Source organism: Rattus norvegicus, chromosome 16 (genome assembly GCF_021556685.1).
Source record: "Rattus norvegicus strain SHRSP/BbbUtx chromosome 16, alternate assembly SHRSP_T2T, whole genome shotgun sequence".
Classification (NCBI taxonomy): Eukaryota; Metazoa; Chordata; class Mammalia; order Rodentia; family Muridae; genus Rattus; species Rattus norvegicus.
Window position 1 is genome coordinate 17367417 of NC_141549.1, and position 18257 is coordinate 17385673.

Here is an 18257-nt window from a genome sequence, read left to right on the forward strand (position 1 = left end):
TGCCTCCTGAGTGCTGGGATTAAAGGTGTGACTCCTACCGTGCCTGATCGTTTCTGCCCTTTTTTGGGTTTACTTTATGTATATGGGTGTTTTGCCTGCATGTATATCTGTGTGCCATATAGGTACCGAGCCCACGGACGCCAGAAGAGGGTGTTGGATGCTTTGGTACTGGACTTACAGATGTGAGCAGCCATTTTGTGTGTGTGTGCTGGAAACCAAACTGGTATTCTCTGCTCTCTCTAGCCCCTGGCTTTTTAATGCGGATTCACGTGTTCAGCCAAGGCGTAAGTCTTCATCTAAAGCAGAGTCACAGCCCCCTGCTGAGATTCAGCTCAGATGTCGCCTGCTAAGAGCAGGGAGGCCGCTTCTTCCTGGCTCAGCAGCTGACAGTGGAAGGTGGAGCGTTTTCAACCAGCCCGGTGTTGACTGACATTTTCATTTTGTCCTCATCAATGGCGCACGTCCCGTAAATACTTAGTGCAAAACAGCACCCGTGTGTCTACTGAGACCTGCACCCAGAACTGCTTTTCAGGGCTGAGGGGTTGCCCGTGAGAGGGAACCAAAGGGGATTCAGAGGGTGTTTTGTGTGGAAAAGAGGGGAAAGGACAGTTATGGCGAAATGTGGCTCTGAGAGTGGAGTGGCCAGTGGCCTCACCTTGCGGTCCAGGTTCAGGGGCTTCCCCACTAGTGGCAGGGTGATAAGTTTCTTGATCCCCTGGCTCCAGGCTCCAGAGAAGAATTCAGCTAGCACACCATGCCTCTTGGCTCTCTCAGGCCCAGACAGATATCGAACTTGAATCACCTGGGACAGCTGTCTGTGGAGAAAGGATGCAGGCTGATGGCCCAGGGACAGTGCAGGCTCAGGCTCAGAGGCTGTCCGTTCACCCCTGCCCTGAAACTGGTCTCTAAAATGGCCTCTCTCTCTCTCTCTCTCTCTCTCTCTCTCTCTCTGTAGAAGTGATTGCTCCAAACCTCATGACTTGAGTTCAATACTTGCTATAACATCAGGGGAGGAGAAAACCAATTCCCAAAGTTGTCCTCTGACCTACACACACACACACACACACACACACACACACACACACACACACACACACACACCATGGCATGCACCCATCCACACATATACAGAAAATAATAAATAAACGTAAAAGGAACCTTTGACCTGGCATGGTGGTACATGACTGTCATTGCAGCCATTCAAGAGGCAGGAGGGTAACAAGTTGAAGTCGTGTGTGGTTAGACCAGCTTGGGCAACTTAACAAGGCATAATGGGAAATTGAAAAGTGAAAAGGTGGAGTTGGGGATTTAGCTCAGTGGTAGAGCGCTTGCCTAGGCAAGCGCAAGGCCCTGGGTTCTGTCCTCAGCTGGGGGGGGGGGGGTGTGAAAAGGGGTCCAGAGTACAGCTTAGTGGATAAAGTGCGTTCTATGCAAGCATAAGGATCTGAGTTCAAATCCCCAGCTCACATGTCAAAGCCTGCTGAGGTGGGAAGAACCTGCAGCCCCAGCACTTGGGAGGGAACAGAAACAAGAGGAATCTGGGAGTTTGGTTGCACAGCTAGTGTGCTGAACTGGCGATCTCCAGGTTCAGTGAAAGATCCTATCTCAAAACACGATGAAGAGTGATGGAGGAAAAACCTGAGGTCAACCTCTGTCCTCCAAATGTGCACACAGCTTGGGTGAGAGTACCCCACACAAATGCATACCACGCACACACAGGATGAAAAAAGGGGGCTGAGGTATGGCTGGGGGTGGAGTCCCTGCCTAGAATCCTCCAGTGAGAGGTTGGGGGTGTGGCTCGGGGGTAGAGCCTCTGCCTAGAATCCTACAGTGAGGGTCTGGGGGTGTGGCTAAGGGTTGGAGCCTCTGCCTAGAATCTTCCAGTGAGAGGTTGGGGGTGTGGCTAAGGGGTGGAGCCTCTGCCTAGAATCCTACAGTGAGGGTCTGGGGGTGTGGCTAAGGGGTGGAGTCCCTGCCTAGAATCCTCCAGTGAGAGGTTGGGGGTGTGGCTCGGGGGTAGAGCCTCTGCCTAGAATCCTACAGTGAGGGTCTGGGGGTGTGGCTAAGGGGTGGAGCCTCTGCCTAGAATCCTCCAGTGAGAGGCTGGGGGTGTGACTCAGGGGTGGAGCCTCTGCTTGGGGTTTCATAGCACCGCACACAACACTCAAATGAATGCACAAACCCCACAAACTTAGGTGTGTAGGGTTTACACTGGAACCTGACTCACACTAGCTTGCCTGACTACCCCAGAAAAGGAAATCAAGGATTTGGTTGGCAGCCTTTGCTCTCAGGGTCCCACGAAGACAGTGTCCCTTCTTAGGGCCTACCTGTGTGCAATGGCCAGTAGAATGCAGCCGTCCACAGGCCTCCTGACCAGGCAGTGTCCCAGGTCCCTGCGGAGCCGCACCCACAGCAGGGGCGGGAAGCGCAGCAGCTCTTTGCTGGGTGGTGTCCAATCCCGGTACACAGCCTGCAAGACTTCATCATCCAAAGACAACACATCCTTCAGCTCTGCCTCTGAGAGACCATACCTGTGGGTGAGGGGACACAGCACACTGTGACCTGTGAGGAGGATGCGAGGGACCATGTAGGCAGCTTCTGTCAGAGAACCTCCAGATCAGTTTGGACTAATACACCCCTCAAGTACCAAGGATGGGCTGATGCACAGAGCACTACAGACACAGCCTCTTCATGCACATCTGCAGAATTATGCACAAGCTCAGGGGGGCCTCAGGCATGCGGTGACCTCTGTTATCACTGCACTGGGGAAATGGAGCCAGGAAGATCAGGAGCTCAAGGTCATCCTTGATTACATAGTGAGTTCTAGGACAGCCTGGGCCACACACACACACACACACACACACACACACACACACACACAATTTTTTAAGGGCTGGAGAGAGAGTGCCTTTCAAAGACAGGACTGAGTTCAATTCCCAGCACCCAAGTCAGGCAGCTCCTGGAGGATATGACCTGCAGTGAGGTGCACAGACCAGCACACTGACATGCACACAACTATAAGAATAGTTTAGAGCCGGACATGGTAGCAGGCACTGGGAGACAGAAGTAGATGGATCTCTATGAGTTCGAGGCCAGCCAGTCTACATAGCAAGGATCCAGGACAACCCTAGCTATGTGGAGAGACACTGTCTCAAAAAACAAACAAACAAACAAACAAACAAACAAATAAACACAGGGCTGGCTCAGTTCAGTGATTAAGGAACACTGCCCTTCCAGAGGTCCTGAGTTCAACTCCCAGCAACCACATGGTGGTTCACAACCATCTGTAATGGGATCTGATGCCCTCTTCTGGTTTGTCTGAATTCAGCAACAGTGTACTCTTAACATAAAAGAATAAATACATTTTAAAAAATATTTTAAAAAAAGAAGTGTTTAATAAAAATAGAGTTGAGATGATGTACAGAGACATATATGCTTAGTATGCACAAACATGTGTGTTCACTATACATCATTTATAGTACATATTATATCCATGTTATGCATATAGATAGTAGAATTTATTATATTGAGCTGGCAATATGGCTCAGAGGGTGAAGGCAACAGTGCCAACATAAACCATGCCAGTTCCACCTGGGACCCACACGGTGGAAGGAGAGAACCAACTCCTGCAAGTTATCCTCTGGAAGTAGAGGCAGGAAGATCTCTGTGAGTTCAAGGCCAGCCTGGTCTACACAGTGAGTTCTAAGCTAGCCAAGGATACATAATGAGGCCTGAAAAAGAAAATCAACGTAGAGAGGAAAATGTTCCTTTTGCTACATGGTGTTTTACTAAGGGGAGCCGGAGTGGGAGCTCAAGGCAGATTCTTACCTGGAGGCTGGAACTGAAGCCCTAGGGGTTGGCATTGCCCACATTGGGCTGGGCCCTCCTATCAACTAGTAATTTAAAAAATGCTCCACACACTTGCCCGTGGGCCACTCCTCTGAGGCTTTCTCTGCCTGGGATATCAAATCGACAACTGAGATCCGTCACCACAAAAGATGTCTATATATGATCACAATACCTTACCTCTCCTCCCCTCTCTGAATTAAGGACAGGAGAGAGGGTTCAGTAGTTAAGAATGCTTGCTACTTAATAAAATAACCAATACAATTTTTTTTTCTTTTTTTCAGAGCTGGGGACCGAACCCAGGGCCTTGCGCTTCCTAGGTAAGCGCTCTACCACTGAGCTAAATCCACAGCCCCCCAATACAAATTTTTAAAAAATGAATGCTTGCTACTCTTGCAAAGGATCTTGATTTGTTTTCTAGCACCCGCATCCAGCGACTCACAACCAGGTCTCAGGGGTCTGACACCCTCTTCTGGCCTCTGCAAACACCTGCATTCGTGTGCACAACCCCCACCTCTGCGACACATGCATTCACATAGATAAAAATGAAAGAAATCTTTAACATCTAAATCGAGCTGGGTGTAGTTTCGCACGCCTTTAATCTCAGCAGTCAAGGGGGATCTTACTGAGTTCAAGGCCAGCTTGGTCTACTGAGTGAGTTCCAGAGGAGCCTGGGCTATGCAGAGAAACCCTGTCTCAAAACAAACAGACAAACGAAAAGCTGAGAGGATAATGAAGCAAATGAAACACACACACACACACACACACACACACACACACACACACACACGACACTAAGCCAGGGGCCAGAGAGCGTCACACGATCTATCCTCTCAACACAGCAGCAAACACCAAGACGAAGACCGACAGCCCTCGTAATAAAACGCCCTGACCATCGGGAGGCAGAGGCTGTTAGGCAGACAATCCCAGGCCACAGGCCACTCTGGCAAGGAAGTCACAGGTCGAGTCGCTGCAGTCAGCCGGCTACGGCATAGCCACAGTCACCAGCAGAGAGGACTAAATGTGCGCGCCTGGGCCACCGGCTCACAGCTTAGACTCCAGTGGCTCCTCCCTCCCTCACAGTCCAGGGCCAGCTTGTGCTGCTGCTACCACGTTCTGATCCGGTCCTCCTGTTTCAAGGAACAATCAAGGCAAACACACAGACACGCACACACACACACACACGCACAGATATATATACACACATGCACACATGCATGCACCTACATGAGGACACACACTCAGTTGTGCTTCACATACACACACATATCACACACATGCACAGACAATGTGTACACATGCAGGAACACACACATACACACACACACACACACACACACACACACACACACACATACATGCACCCACTGATACGCCCACAGGCCTACCAGAGCCAGACAAAACCTTCTTCCTAAGACTTTCCCCTCTGTCGACTCCATGTGTCAAGGCAATCAAAGTGGAGCCCAGCAGCCACCACAGTCCTGAGGTGATAACGGCTACAGGTGACAAAGTGACCGCCAGCACCTTGTGCACATGCCAACTGAAATCAAAAGTGGAACACGAATGTCACTCTGTCTTCTCCCAGGATTTGAAGTCTTAGCCAGGATAATAAGCCAATAAAAAGAAATTAGATGCACAGGATTCTATATCTAAAAACCCTAAGGCCTCACCAGGAAACTCTTGGAGCTGACAAACTCTTTCTAACAAAGCAGTAAGGTACAAAATCTATGGGGGCTGGAGAGATGTCTTAGTGGTTAAGAGCACTGACTGCTCTTCCAGAGGTCGTGAGTTCAAATCCCAGCAACCACAGGGTGGCTCACAACCATCTGTAATGGGATCTGAGGCCCTCTTCTGGTGTCTGAAGACATCTACAGTGTACTCAAACATAAAATACATTTTTAAAAAATCTGCATGCAGGTCAGGGCCCAGGCTCAATCATGCAGCACATGCCTAACCTCCACAAAACACAGGCTCTGTTCACATCCCTGAAGAGGAGGGTTATGGCTGGGGGGAGGAGAACCTGCTCTGGGAGTTAGGACCTTAGTGTAGGTCCTCGGCCTCCCAATAAAAGGCTGGGTGTGGCTATGTGGATGTGGCCCAAGCCCGGAGACAGGAATGCTGGGCTCACTGGGGTCAGCCTAGATCCAGGTTCAGCAAGAGAGCCTGTCTCAAAGGAGTGATGTGGACAGCGAGAGAGCTGGATGCCCAAAGTCCTATGGCTTCAGAGTGTGCACACTGTACACACACAACAAATCAACAGAAAAGAAAGAGGGAGGGGGAGGGAAAAGGTTGGAGGAAGGGAGGAGGAAGGGAGGAAGAAAGGTAAGAGGGAGGGAGGAGGGAGGGAAGGAGAGAGGGGGAAGGGGGCAGGAGGAGGGAGGAATGGAAGAAAGGGATGGAAGGAGGGAGGAAGAGGACAGAGGGAGGGAAAGCAGGAGGAGAGAAAGAGGGAGGAGGAAGGCAAACTTACCTGGAAGACACAATGTAGCCCAGAACACGAGCCACCAGCAGCTGCCCGTGTGTCTCCTCCAGGCGGATACAGAACTGATGTGTAGCTTCCTCTGCTGTGGTGGCCAAGGGCACTGGCACAGTGAAGGAGGCCCACTTCCGGGCCTCCTCGAAGGCCAGCCTTAGCCTCCCGGGGTGGCCACACTCTGGGAGGCTGGCCCAGAGGACATCTCTCTGACCCGGGCTCAGCATCCTCCTCTCTGCAGCCAGCAGCAGCTGGATGAACTCCTGGCCTTGACTTCCAGACAGGGCCTTCACCTCCCAGTAGGCGCTGGGGTCCTTGAGGGTCTGTTGCAGGTTGCATAACACCTGCTGGCCAGAGCACGCAGAGAGGATGAGGTGCACCCTCGGAGGACACTTGAGGGGCAGCCAAGAGACCCTCGGAGTATGGCGTATGGAATCCAGGTCATCCACAGAGTCCAGGAGCAACACCAGGGACTCGAAGTTCCTCTGGGACACGGTGTGGAGTAGGATGTGAAAGAAGTGGCCCACCCTGCTGTGAGCCTCCAGGACCTGGGCTGGGGGCAATGGCAGCCCATATGCCAAGCACAGCTGGAAGGACAGGCTCCTGAGGAGGCTGCGGGCATCCAGGCTTAGCTTTGATGTCCCCAGCAGCCTGAGGACAGCCACTGTCTTGTGGCCAAGCAGCTCTGGTACCTGCTGGGCTAGCTTGCACATGAGGGAGGTCTTCCCAATGCCTGGGGGTCCAAAGAGAACCAAGGGAGTATGCGTCCGGCTCTCATCCTGTCTGAGCCGCTGCTTGAGCTGGGCCAGGAGCTCCTGGTGGCCACAGAACACCTTGGTAGACTCTGTGCTCTGCCAGAGGTGGTGACGGATCTCTTGGTAGAGCCAACCCAGCTCCTGCCTGGCCAACTCCAGCTCTCGGAGCTGCTCCAGGACCTGATGGTTGGTCCTGGCTACAAACTGCTCACTCAGTTGCTTCAGGTACCGGGCGTGAGTCTTGTTCTTGGGGTTGACCAGGTCACGGCTCCAGGGCAGGTGGTGGGACTTTAGGGCTCCAGGCTGAGCGTCCAGTATGCGCCCTTTAAGACCGCTGAGAAGACTCTGGGCATTGGTATCTAGGCAGCCATCTGCCAGCCGATCCACCATCTTCAGACAGCAATCATCCAAGATGTGTTTGCTGAGGTCCTGAACATCTCTCAGGAAGACGGTAGCTCCCTGGTCCCCTCGTGCTGAGTTTAGTAGGCCATGCTCGATCTCCCACTCAATGACTACGAAACAGAGGGGGCAAAAGGAGTCATCACAGTCACAGAGGCCTGAGAGGGACTGCTGGGAAACATGCTCAGAGGGACACAGGCTGTCAAACTTAATAAATGGGACAGCCATTTGGTACGGCTTGCAAAAGCCCACATAGGAGGTTAGGATTTGTGAGCACACGTGTGTGTGTGTGTGTGTGTGTGTGTGTGTGTGTGTGTGTATGAGTGTGTATGTATGGAGGGGATATATTATGTGTATGTATGTGTATGTGTGTATGTGTATATGTGGGTGTGTGTGTGTGTATGTGGGGATGTGTGTGTATGTGTGTATGAGTGTGTATGTATGGGGGGATATATTATGATGTGTATGTATGTATGTGTGTGTATGTGTGTATGTGGGAGTGTGTGTATGTGTGTGTATGTGTGTATATGTGTGTGTATGTGTGTATGTGGGTGGGAGTGTATGTGCGTGTACTGTGTGGTTGTGTGTGTGTATGTGGGTGTGGGTGTGTAAGTGGGGGTGGTGAGAATTTACATTATCACACCTGTGCAGATCAAAGGCTACCCTCCCAGGTGTCGTGCCTGGAGAGCTCAATGGCCAGCCAGCCTACTGTAAGCTTTGGATTCAAGAAGAGAGTTTGTCTCAAAGGAACCAGGTGGATAGTGACAAAGGACATTACGGACGCCCTGGTCTGGCTTCCATTTGGAGCACCCACACAATCACATGCACACCAAACACACGAAAGGAAAGTCCACAGCGGTACAGCAGGATGGGGCCCACCTACAATCCCAGTGCTCAGGAGGCTGAGGTGAGGGTTGCTGGGATGAGGCCAGCCTGAGCTACTAAACAATAACTTCATTTTTACACTTATTTATTTAATAACTTAATGGGGGGCATTTGTGGGTTTGTGGGTGTGTGTGCCACCAAGCATGTGTGGAGATCAGAGGACCACTTGTAGGACTCAGAGCTCTCCTCCCATCACGTGGGTCATGGGAATGCAACTCCGACCATCAGCCTTGGTGGCAAACACCTTTAGTTCCTGAGCCATCTGACTGGCTGAGCTCACGAAATCCTCAGCCAGTCTGGACTACACAGGGAGAATTTGCCTCAAAAGAAAAAATATTTAAAATCACACACAGTGCATGATCCCGATGATAAGAAATGGCCAATGGCCAAAAGCTAGAAGCAAGGGAACAGGAGTGGCTGTTTCATGGGGACAGCCTCTTATTAAGGTGATAGAGTGTTCTGGAATTAGACCTAGGTGTCAGTACACACGGCATGGCGAGTATTAAAGGCCCCTCAACTGTCTGCTTTACAGATGGGGATTTCAGCCCTGTGAGCAACGCCTTGGTGTCTTCTTCACACCTACGACCAACAAACACTCCACTTGCGCATGTGTTAGCACCTGCAGTGCGTTGAGGTGACCTCAGGTACCAAGTGCGTGAAACCATGTTCCCAGACACAAAGCAAGAGGCCATGGTGGCTGTAAAGGCAGAGAAAGGAGAGAGGAATTTTACAGAGCTTGGAGTCTTTACTAACCAGCTGGGTGGAAAAGACTCCTGCAGTCTGGGAAGAAGCTTGAGGGGCCAAAGAAGAAGACCTTCCCACCCTGCAGCAAGGGTACAGCAGACCCCACCCAAATGAGGGCCTGCGTGTGTCAGTGGAATTGTTTTTACAAGCACAAGAGGTAGGCCTGGCTCGGTGCCATCACCACAGCTGACTGATCCCTGGTGTAGATTGTGCCATAGCTGTCCCGAGACTCCTTTATCTTTTAAAGATTTAGCTCTACACAGCCTTGCCTGTCCTTGCTACACAGAGCAGACTAGCCTCAAACTCAGAGATCCTGCCTTTACCTCCTCTATCGGGATTAAAGGACCACCGTGCCTGGCTCATCTCTATTTTTTTAATCATGTGCACACGTGTGTGGAGGTGTGCCCCATGAGGAGGGAGTCTGGGGAGCAGAGCTGAACTCAGGTCCTTTGGAAGACCAGCCAGTGCTCTCCCTCTGAACCACCAATGCCTCCAGACTCTTCTGGTTTTGCAGCCTGAGCTCCCACTGACTTGTCTCAGGAGGCTCTTGTTTTGAAGCAGCAGCCAGATCTGAGAAGTTATTTTTGAAGCCTCTCTGGGGCTCAGCGAAGGCTCCCAGCTCTCCCGCCTGCCCCGGTGAAGAGCCAGGCCCTTGGAGAGCTACATTCCAGTCAAGGACAAGAGTCAACTGAAGTCCTTTCCAAGACAGGCTTAGGCCTGTTAACTCAGCTTACTGGGGAGACTGAGGCAGGAGGGTCACGGGTCCAAGGCCAGCCTGGATGACTATTAACAACTAGGGCAGAAGAACCTGGTGTCTGAAATCTAGTTAACTGAGAAGCACCACTGCTAAGTGAAATTCTGAGTCCTGGGGCCTGTTCAATAGTACTCTATATAAATCCCTGGGCTGTGACTCAGTGGGCCTAGCACTGCCTAGTATGCAGGAAGCTTTGGACTCTGTTTTCCTGCCCGTCCAAGTCTACCATTGTCCTGAGCTCAGCGCAAAATGGCAGACTCCCCTTGTCACCAGGGCTTTCCTCTTTTCATCCTGGGGGATCCCAGAGCCCACACCCTGTACCTTCGGAAAGTCGTGTAGCCTTGGTTAGATTACAGATTCACCTTCCTTTGTCCTGAGTAGAACCTGTACAGCTAGCCCCTGAGATTCCTGGAATGCTGCCCCGTGTTAGTGAGGCATCTTAATTCTTTAGGCTTCAAACCTTTGCCCACCATGGACATTCCTACTCCTTATCCCCAAAGCTATGCAACCCTTGGTTTACTCTGAGTAAAGCGTATGTGTCTCCCCGAAGCCAGTTCTTGTGTGTCCTTATTGTCGTTCGTACTCAGGGGCCATCCAAAACCGTGTTCATATCCCTGCTCCCTGTATCCTCCTGGGCCAATGACCCCAGGGAGAAGGGAGATCCACAGGACTCCACCCCCAACACCACACAAACCCAGAGTGGTGATGCTGACCTACGATCTCAGTATCCAGGAGGCAGAGGCAGGGGCATCAGGAGTTCAAGGTCATCCTTGACTAAACAACAGGTTTAAGGCTAGCCTGAGCTACATGAGATCCCATCACAAATAAATACGTAAATACATAAATTAATAAAATAAATGCTCCAAGAGGCTCGGTGGGTGACGGGCTTGCCGTATATTCATGCAGAGTCCAGTTGGTGTCCCCAACACTCACATAAAGGCAGGCTGAGGGACAACTGACTGTACACTAGTGCACTGGAAATGGAGACAGAGGCTCTGTGGAGTGAGCTGGCCACCTAGACTAGCTTCATCTGTGAGCTCCAGGTTCAGTGAGAGACGCTGCCTCAGCGTACAATCAGAAGATACCTGACAATCTCAGGCTACACATCTGCCCGCCTGTGTGCACATGAGTGAGCGCTTGCGTAGCACGTACACACGCGTGCACGCGCACGCACACACGCACACACACACACACACACACACACATGTTCACACTGCCTTCTAGGGTCGGCAAACATCTTCAGTATGTGATCGAGCTAGACCACCTAAGTTCTACTCCTGCAAACTGTCCTCTGACCTCCACACGTCTCCACGGCTGACACACACTCCCCAGCCAATAAATTAATACACGTGAAATATAAATGAAGCCAGGCATGGTGGCATGAGCTTTTACTCCCGGCACTTGGGAGCAGAGGCAGACTGATCTCTGAGTTTGAGGCCAGCCTAGTCTACAGAGCAAGTTCTAGGACAGTTGAAGTTACACAAAGAAATCCTATCTAGAAAAAACAAAACAAAACAAAAGACACCTCCCCAAGCCAACAGCAACATCATCATCATCAACAAGGAAGGAAGGAAGGAAGGAAGGAAGGAAGGAAGGAAGGAAGGAAGGAAGGAAGGAAGGAAAGGAAAGGAAAAAAGAAAAGAAATACACACATACATACATTCCTGAACAATCTCAGTCCCAGTCACTCTGGGAGAAAGGAGAGCAGCGCCAGGGGTCAGAAAGAGGCTCCTAGAGACTGACGGGGGTTGGCCAAGGCTGTGCAGTCTCTTGGGAGCAAAGCAGGGTCGACATTGACTAAGGTGATACACTTTCATTTGAGATCATGGGGGACATGTTGGCATGGGTGTCCTGTGTTCAACGGACCCCTGGAGGTTCCCTGGGTCTCACCTGATCGATGGTAGCACATCCATTGCTCCTGGCTGATAAGGCCTAGCCTCCAGGCCTCCTGGGCTCCACCTCTCAGGACAGAGGTTAAAGTGGCCTCCTCAGGCCCTGGGACCACCCCTGAGCCTGGAGGCTGTAAGACGTAGGTGGGAGGAATGGTGTTGTCATCTCTCTGGAAATGTCTGGTCACCAGCTCCAGATCTCGAGGCCTGGAGGTCAGCTGAGCCCTTAGTGCCTCCCACTCCTTCTCCTCAATCCTTTGGGGAACAGGGCAGGGGCCATACTGGTCACCCAGGAGGGCCTGGCAGGGAGACAGACAGAGACAGGCATGGGTTCAAATCCCACCTGACACTTGATTCTGGGGCTGTGGAGGAAGCACATTGAGAACAAGAACAGGTGTTCACGGTCACTTGATGGTGTGACTATGGCACAAAGAAGCTGGTGTGGAGACGATCCCTGCACTCAGGGTGGAGCTGAGGCAGGAGGTGTGTGAGTTCTAGGCCATTGTGGACAGCAAAGGAAGGCTGTCTCAGAAAAATGGAGAGCCTCTACAGCAGCTACAAGATGGAGGAGGATGGAAAGAAAGTAACGATGGTTGGGAGAGGAGGGGGAGGAGAGGAGGAGAGGGAGGAGGAAGGATACACCGGAGGGGGTTGGAGAGGGGAGAAAAACACCCAAAAGCAGTCATTCAAGCAGTCCAGCATGCCTGCACACGCACCCGTGCATGCACATGTGTCTGTGCACATGTGGAGGGGGTTCACACGCATACGTGCACACGTGAAGGAAACAAGTGAGTCTCTGCTGTTTTGAGTCAGGGCTGCCATGTTGCCCAGGCTAGCTCTCTGCTCCTGAGCAGCTGAGCAGAAAGGCCCAGGACACCAATCCTGGGTCCTTTTACCTCACAGGAACAAGATGGCCTGCAGAAGGCCCTTCCAGCCTCACGGGGGAGGTTTGGGGCTAAAGCCACAGAGCAAGTGCTCTATGGGTAATGTGGTGGGAGAGAGAGAAGTGCTGCTGGGAGCTGTCACCAGGAGTCCTTGATACTGGAGCCTCCAGAGGCCCAGCCTTTCAAGGAGGAGCCTGGGGAGCCTGGGGCCTGCTAATGAGTTATTTACCACAGAACCTTCTCTCCAGGGCACCAGTGTGAGTCTGATTTTCATGGAAAGTCCCCCTAACAATAGTGGCAGTGCCAGGCAGGCTCTAGGGGCAGAGAGGGCAAAGCTGAAGGGGGAGTCAGTGGAGCTCAGGCCGTGGAGCCATAGGTCGAGAGGGTTCCCAGGACTGGAGGCATGGACATGAAGTAGGTCTAAGGACAACCCCTCCCCCATGCAGCTGAAGCCACCTTGTGCTTTTCCCAGCCTTGCAGCGTGGGCTGAGAGTTAGCTCCCTTGAGGCATCTCCCAGCCCTGCCCCTCTGTTTGGGGGTTGTTTATTTTTGTGCTTGGGGATATTTCCCACTTAAAAAAAATTTTGTCAGGGCTGTCAAGATGGTCCAGTGCGTAAAGGCATTTGCCATGAACCCAGACAGCCAGGTTTAATCCCTAGAACCCACAAGGTGGAAGAAGGGAGGCAACCTTTGCAGCTTGTTCTGTCCTCCACATTCAAGCCAAGGCCTGGACACCACCCCCATTCATGCATGCATGCATATACGTAAGTACATTCATACATACATTCACACATACATACATACATGAGAAAGCATGTGTGTGCGTGCATGTGTGTGTGTGTGAATGCATATACACATACACACATACACACATACACACATACACACATACATACATACACACATACCCAGAACTAGACAGGCTAGTGGTATAGGCCTGCCATCCCTGCACTCCAAAGTTTGAGGCTAGCTACATAGTAGTTTGACTCGATCCTGGACTACCTGAGAACCCTTCTCAAAAGAAAAACAAAACCCAGTTCTCCTTTAAAACTCAACATGATTGTCAGGTCCTTGAGAAATTAAATTTATGAGCATGGATAAAGAACTGAGAATGCGTGTGTGTGTGTGTGCGCGCGCATGTGCGTTCATGTGTCTGTGAGTGTGTGTGCATGCATACATACATGGCCTTTGCATGGGAAGACCAAAGGTTCACACTGTATGACTTAGTCTTCCAAGTATTTAAATGAGTGGGTTTGTGCTATCGTGAATGCAGTACTCACAAGGGCCAGAAGAGGGAGTCAGATCCCCAGGAACTGGAGTTGTTAGCCTATTAGAGCGCCTGATATGGGTGCTGCTATGACTACAGCAGGTCGTACCTTTGGAGCCATCTCTCCAGCCCACACTTTCTCTCTTTTTTTTTTTTTGGTTCTTTTTTTTCGGAGCTGGGGACCAAACCCACACACTTTATCTCTTGAGACAGCATCACCCCAGGATCCCAGAGCTCATCGATTGCCTAGCTTGGCTGTCAGCGAGATCCAGGGATCCAGCTTTACCATCTGGATGCTCGAGACCTGAACTCAGGCCCTCAGGCTTGCACGCCAGACACATTACATACTGGGCCTTCTCCCCAGCCTGAGAAAATAAAGCAATAATAACTCAAACATACTGGGCTGGAGAGATGGCTCAGTGGTTGAGAGTACTGACTGCTCTTCCAGAGGTCCTGAGTTCAGTTCCCAGCAACCACATGGTGGCTCACAGCCATCTGTAGTGGGATCGGATAGCTTCTTCATACGTGCAAACTGAGCACTCACATACATAAATAAATCTTTAAAAAAAAAAAAAAACCACACTGGTAGACATGTGCAAAGACATGAGACAAGAGACCTGAGGTGCTGTACTTAAAAGATAACACATGGTGCAGTATGATTGCACACGCCTTTAGTCCCAGCACCTGGGAGGCAGAGGCAGGTGGATCTCTACGACTGAGGCCAGCCTGGTCTACAGAGTGAATTCTAGGATAGCCAGGGCTACACAGAGAAACCCTGTGAACACATTGAAGCCTCAGCCCTCACCCAGTGCCAGTGTTTGTTTGCTTTTACTTGTTTAATTTTTATTCATTTTGAGATGAGGTCTCATCACATTGCCCAGGCTGGCCTCCATCTCATGGGCCCTAAATGAGACATCTCATCAACACCCACCGGAAAGGCTTGGGAGCATCAGTGAGGAGGGGTGGGAAGGATGCTATCTTCCGGACATGACGTGGCTATTGAATGAATGAGCTCAGAACAGCTATGGTTACCTACACATGGTCAAGACAGTTGAAATACAGCGTGAGGGGTATCCTGAGGCCTACCCCAATCTGAGGACCTAATGGCAGTCCAAGGATGCTACAGGACAGAGTCAGTTTATCTCAAGGGCGGGCCACTGGTAGACTGCTCAGCTCAGGGATGGCCACACACCCATGTGCATCCCAGCAGCATCAGTTGGACTTAATGTATTAAGGAAAAGAAGACACGAAGGTGTACCAGGATGTCTAGAGGAGAGGGCAGAGCAAGTTGGGGATGGCTTTGATCAAGACAAAGTACATGATGGTATGAAATTGTCAAAGAAGACATCCTTTTTTAAATGTTGTTTTAAAAAAGGCTTATGGGTTCAAACAGTCCTCCTGCCTCAGCCCCCCCAAGGAGTTAAAATGACAGACCTACAGTTGGAGGAGCAGACAAACAACCTAGTGTTTTCTTTTTTGTTCTTTTAGGGAGACTTACTCTTTGAAGCAGCCTATAGAACATTCTAGAAATCTTGGTGAATGCTAATCCATGCTATCAACACTCACCATGATCAAGACAATATGGATGGAGCTGCACAGACTCTGGGGCTTTTGCTGTCGAGGTTTTTTAATTCATGTGTGTCTGTTAGTGGGAATGTTCACATGAGTGCAGTGCCCACAGAGGCCAGAAGAGGGCATCAGATACCCAGGAGCTGGAGTTACGGACACTTGTGCACAGCCTAACATGCTGGGAAATGAGCTGGGGTCCTCTGCAAGGACAGCGCAGGCTCTTACCTGCTGACTCTGGGGGCATTTTTGTTTGTTTTGTTTTGTTTTAAAGCAGGGTCTCACTGTGTAGCCCTGTATGGCCTGGAACTCACACTGTAGACCAAGGTGGCCTCAAACTTACAGAGAACTCCCTCCCAAGTACCGGGACTAAAGATGAGCGAGTGCCATCACTCCCAACTTTGTGTGTGTGTGTGGGGGGGGGTGTGGTGTGTGGGTGTGTGTGTGGTGTGGTGTGTGTATGTGTGTGGTGTGTGTGTGTGGTGTGTGGTGTGTGTGTGTGTGTGGTGTGTGTGTGTGTGGTGTGTGTGTGTGGTGTGTGTGGTGTGTGTGTGTGGTGTGTGGTGTGTGTGTGTGTGTATGGTGTGTGGTGTGTGTGGTGTGATGTGTGTGTGTGGTATGTGGTGTGTGTGTGTGGTGTGTGTGTGTGGTGTGTGGTGTGTGTGTGTGTGTATGGTGTGTGGTGTGTGTGGTGTGATGTGTGTGTGTGGTGTGTGGTGTGTGTGTGTGGTGTGTGTGTGTGGTGTGTGGTGTGTGTGTGTGTGGTGTGTGTGGTGTGTGGTGTGTGTGTGGTGTGTGTGTGTGTGGTGTGTGTGGTGTGTGGTGTGTGTGTGTGTGGTGTGTGTGTGTGTGTGTGATGTGTGGTGTGGTGTGGTGTGTGTGGTGTGTGTGTGTGTATGTGTGTGGTGTATGGGTGTGTGGTGTTTGTGTGGTGTGGTGTGTGTGTGTGTGATGTGTGGTGTGGTGTGGTGTGTGTGTGTGTGTGTGTGATGTGTGGTGTGGTATGTGGTATGTATGTGTGTATGTGTGGTGTGTGATGTGTGGTGTGGTGTGGTGTGTGTGTGATGTGTGGTGTGTATGTGTGTGGTGTGTGTGTGTATGTGTGGTGTGTGTGTGTGTGTATGTGTGGTGTGTGATGTGTGGTGTGGTGTGTGTGTGTGTGGTGTGGTGTGTGTGTGTGAATGTGTGTGTGGTGTGTGTGTATGTGGTGTCTGTGTGTGGTGTGGTGTGTGTGTGTGTGTGTGTGTGTGATGTGTGGTGTGGTATGTGGTATGTATGTGTGTATGTGTGGTGTGTGATGTGTGGTGTGGTGTGTGTGTGATGTGTGTGTGTATGTGTGGTGTGTGATGTGTGGTGTGGTGTGTATGTGTGTGTGTGGTGTGTGTATGTGTGGTGTGTGTGTGTGAATGTGTGTGTGTGGTGTGTGTGTGTGGTGTCTGTGTGTGGTGTGTGTGTGTGTGTGTGTGTGGTGTCTGTGTGTGGTGTGTGTGTGTGTGGTGTGTGGTGTATGTGTGGTGTTTTAATTTTCAGTGTTTGATACAGGGTCTGGAGCTTGGTAGCCAAGGAAAACCTTGAACTCCTGATCTTTCTGCCCCCACCTCGGGAGTGCTAGACTCAAAGGCTGCCCTGTCACCGGTTCCGGGATTATTTTGGTGGCAGAGGCTGTACAGGTGTGTGTATGAGTGGACTCCCTGTACCAGACCAACAGAAACATGGAGCCAAAGGAAATGAGCTCCCAAGAATGTTGGTTTCTACTTTCTCTATTATCTCCCAGAATCCCCCAAACTTCACGGATGTAAAGTAGACTCGGTGAGAAGAGTAAAGGACGCTTCAGATCGACCTGAAGCATCCTTCCCAAGTCAGCACCGTGGCCTCCAGCTCACTTACTACTGCATTTGATTATTAATGCCTGGTGCTATTTCTGAGGCTGAGGAGTCCTGACACTATCGTGGCCAGTCTTTGAGGATTGGGATATTAGCTCTTCTGTTTGGTTTGCTGTCGGGGACCACATTCTGGTGATGGGAAAAAGAATAAGGACAACTCCACCCACCCCTGCACACTCACCACAAAAGCTGGGCCGATTGATGTTTTCTGACAGCGCTCCAGTTCTTCTAAGCAGAGTTCCGTGGTCAGGTAGTCAGTGGCCTGTGTGTTCGGGATACCCCACCTCAGATCAACCGCCTGGGAATCAGAAGGACGAGGTTTCTGAGGAGTGATTTTTGTTTTTCAATTTCATTTGACTGAAGAATAGTGTCTTCTGACCAGTTTTGCAGCATTTCTCCTCTAAGGGGATTCTATATTAGACAGATTTGAAGCTAGGAATGTAGGTAAGTCACAGACTGCTTGCCTAGCATCTCCAGTGAGGTGCTGAGAGTGTGGTCCGTGGTAGGTGGTTTGCATAATGCACACAACTCTTAGATTCCATTGTGTACCAGAATAAAAAAACAGAAGTAGCTCTCCCCTTTATCCCAGCACTCATGAGGTAGAGATCTCTGTGAGTTCGAGGCCAGCCTGGTCTACAGAGCAAGTTTCAGGACAGCCAGTGCTACACAGAGAGACCCTGACTCAAAAAAAGAAAAAGAAAATGTCTCGTCAGTGCAATGATGAGGACAGAAAGAGATGGACTAGGGGGCCTCCTTTGGGCATCTTCCAGGATTCCCAGTGGTCTCTGTCTCAAGTCACAGTCATGGACTGCAAGGAAAGTGTCTGGGATCCTGATGCCAAGGCAAGAGGGAGGACTGAGTTCAAGGCCCATCTGAGCAACACAAAGACCCTGTCTCAAGGGAAAAGGAAAG

General features: G+C 50.8%; 1 protein-coding gene across 5 annotated transcripts in view; it reads right to left on the reverse strand.

Moving 5' to 3' along the window:
- The window catches only part of Nwd1 (NACHT and WD repeat domain containing 1), a 70145-nt gene that overhangs the window by 39275 nt on the left and 12613 nt on the right, over positions 1 to 18257 (reverse strand). For 3 of the 5 annotated variants that reach the window (XR_015640240.1, XR_015640239.1, XM_087589498.1), the window contains exons 3-7: positions 17527 to 17643; positions 11747 to 12044; positions 6317 to 7586; positions 2328 to 2531; positions 656 to 815 (exon numbers count right to left, since the gene is read on the reverse strand). Coding sequence is in view for 1 of the 5 variants with exons in the window: in XM_087589498.1 (XP_087445624.1) it covers positions 656 to 815; positions 2328 to 2531; positions 6317 to 7586; positions 11747 to 12044; positions 17527 to 17643 (2049 nt within the window). In the remaining 4 variants the exon portion in view is untranslated. The remainder of the gene's footprint in view (positions 1 to 655; positions 816 to 2327; positions 2532 to 6316; positions 7587 to 11746; positions 12045 to 17526; positions 17644 to 18257) is intronic. The other 2 variants (XR_015640242.1, XR_015640241.1) reach the window with 1 other exon arrangement.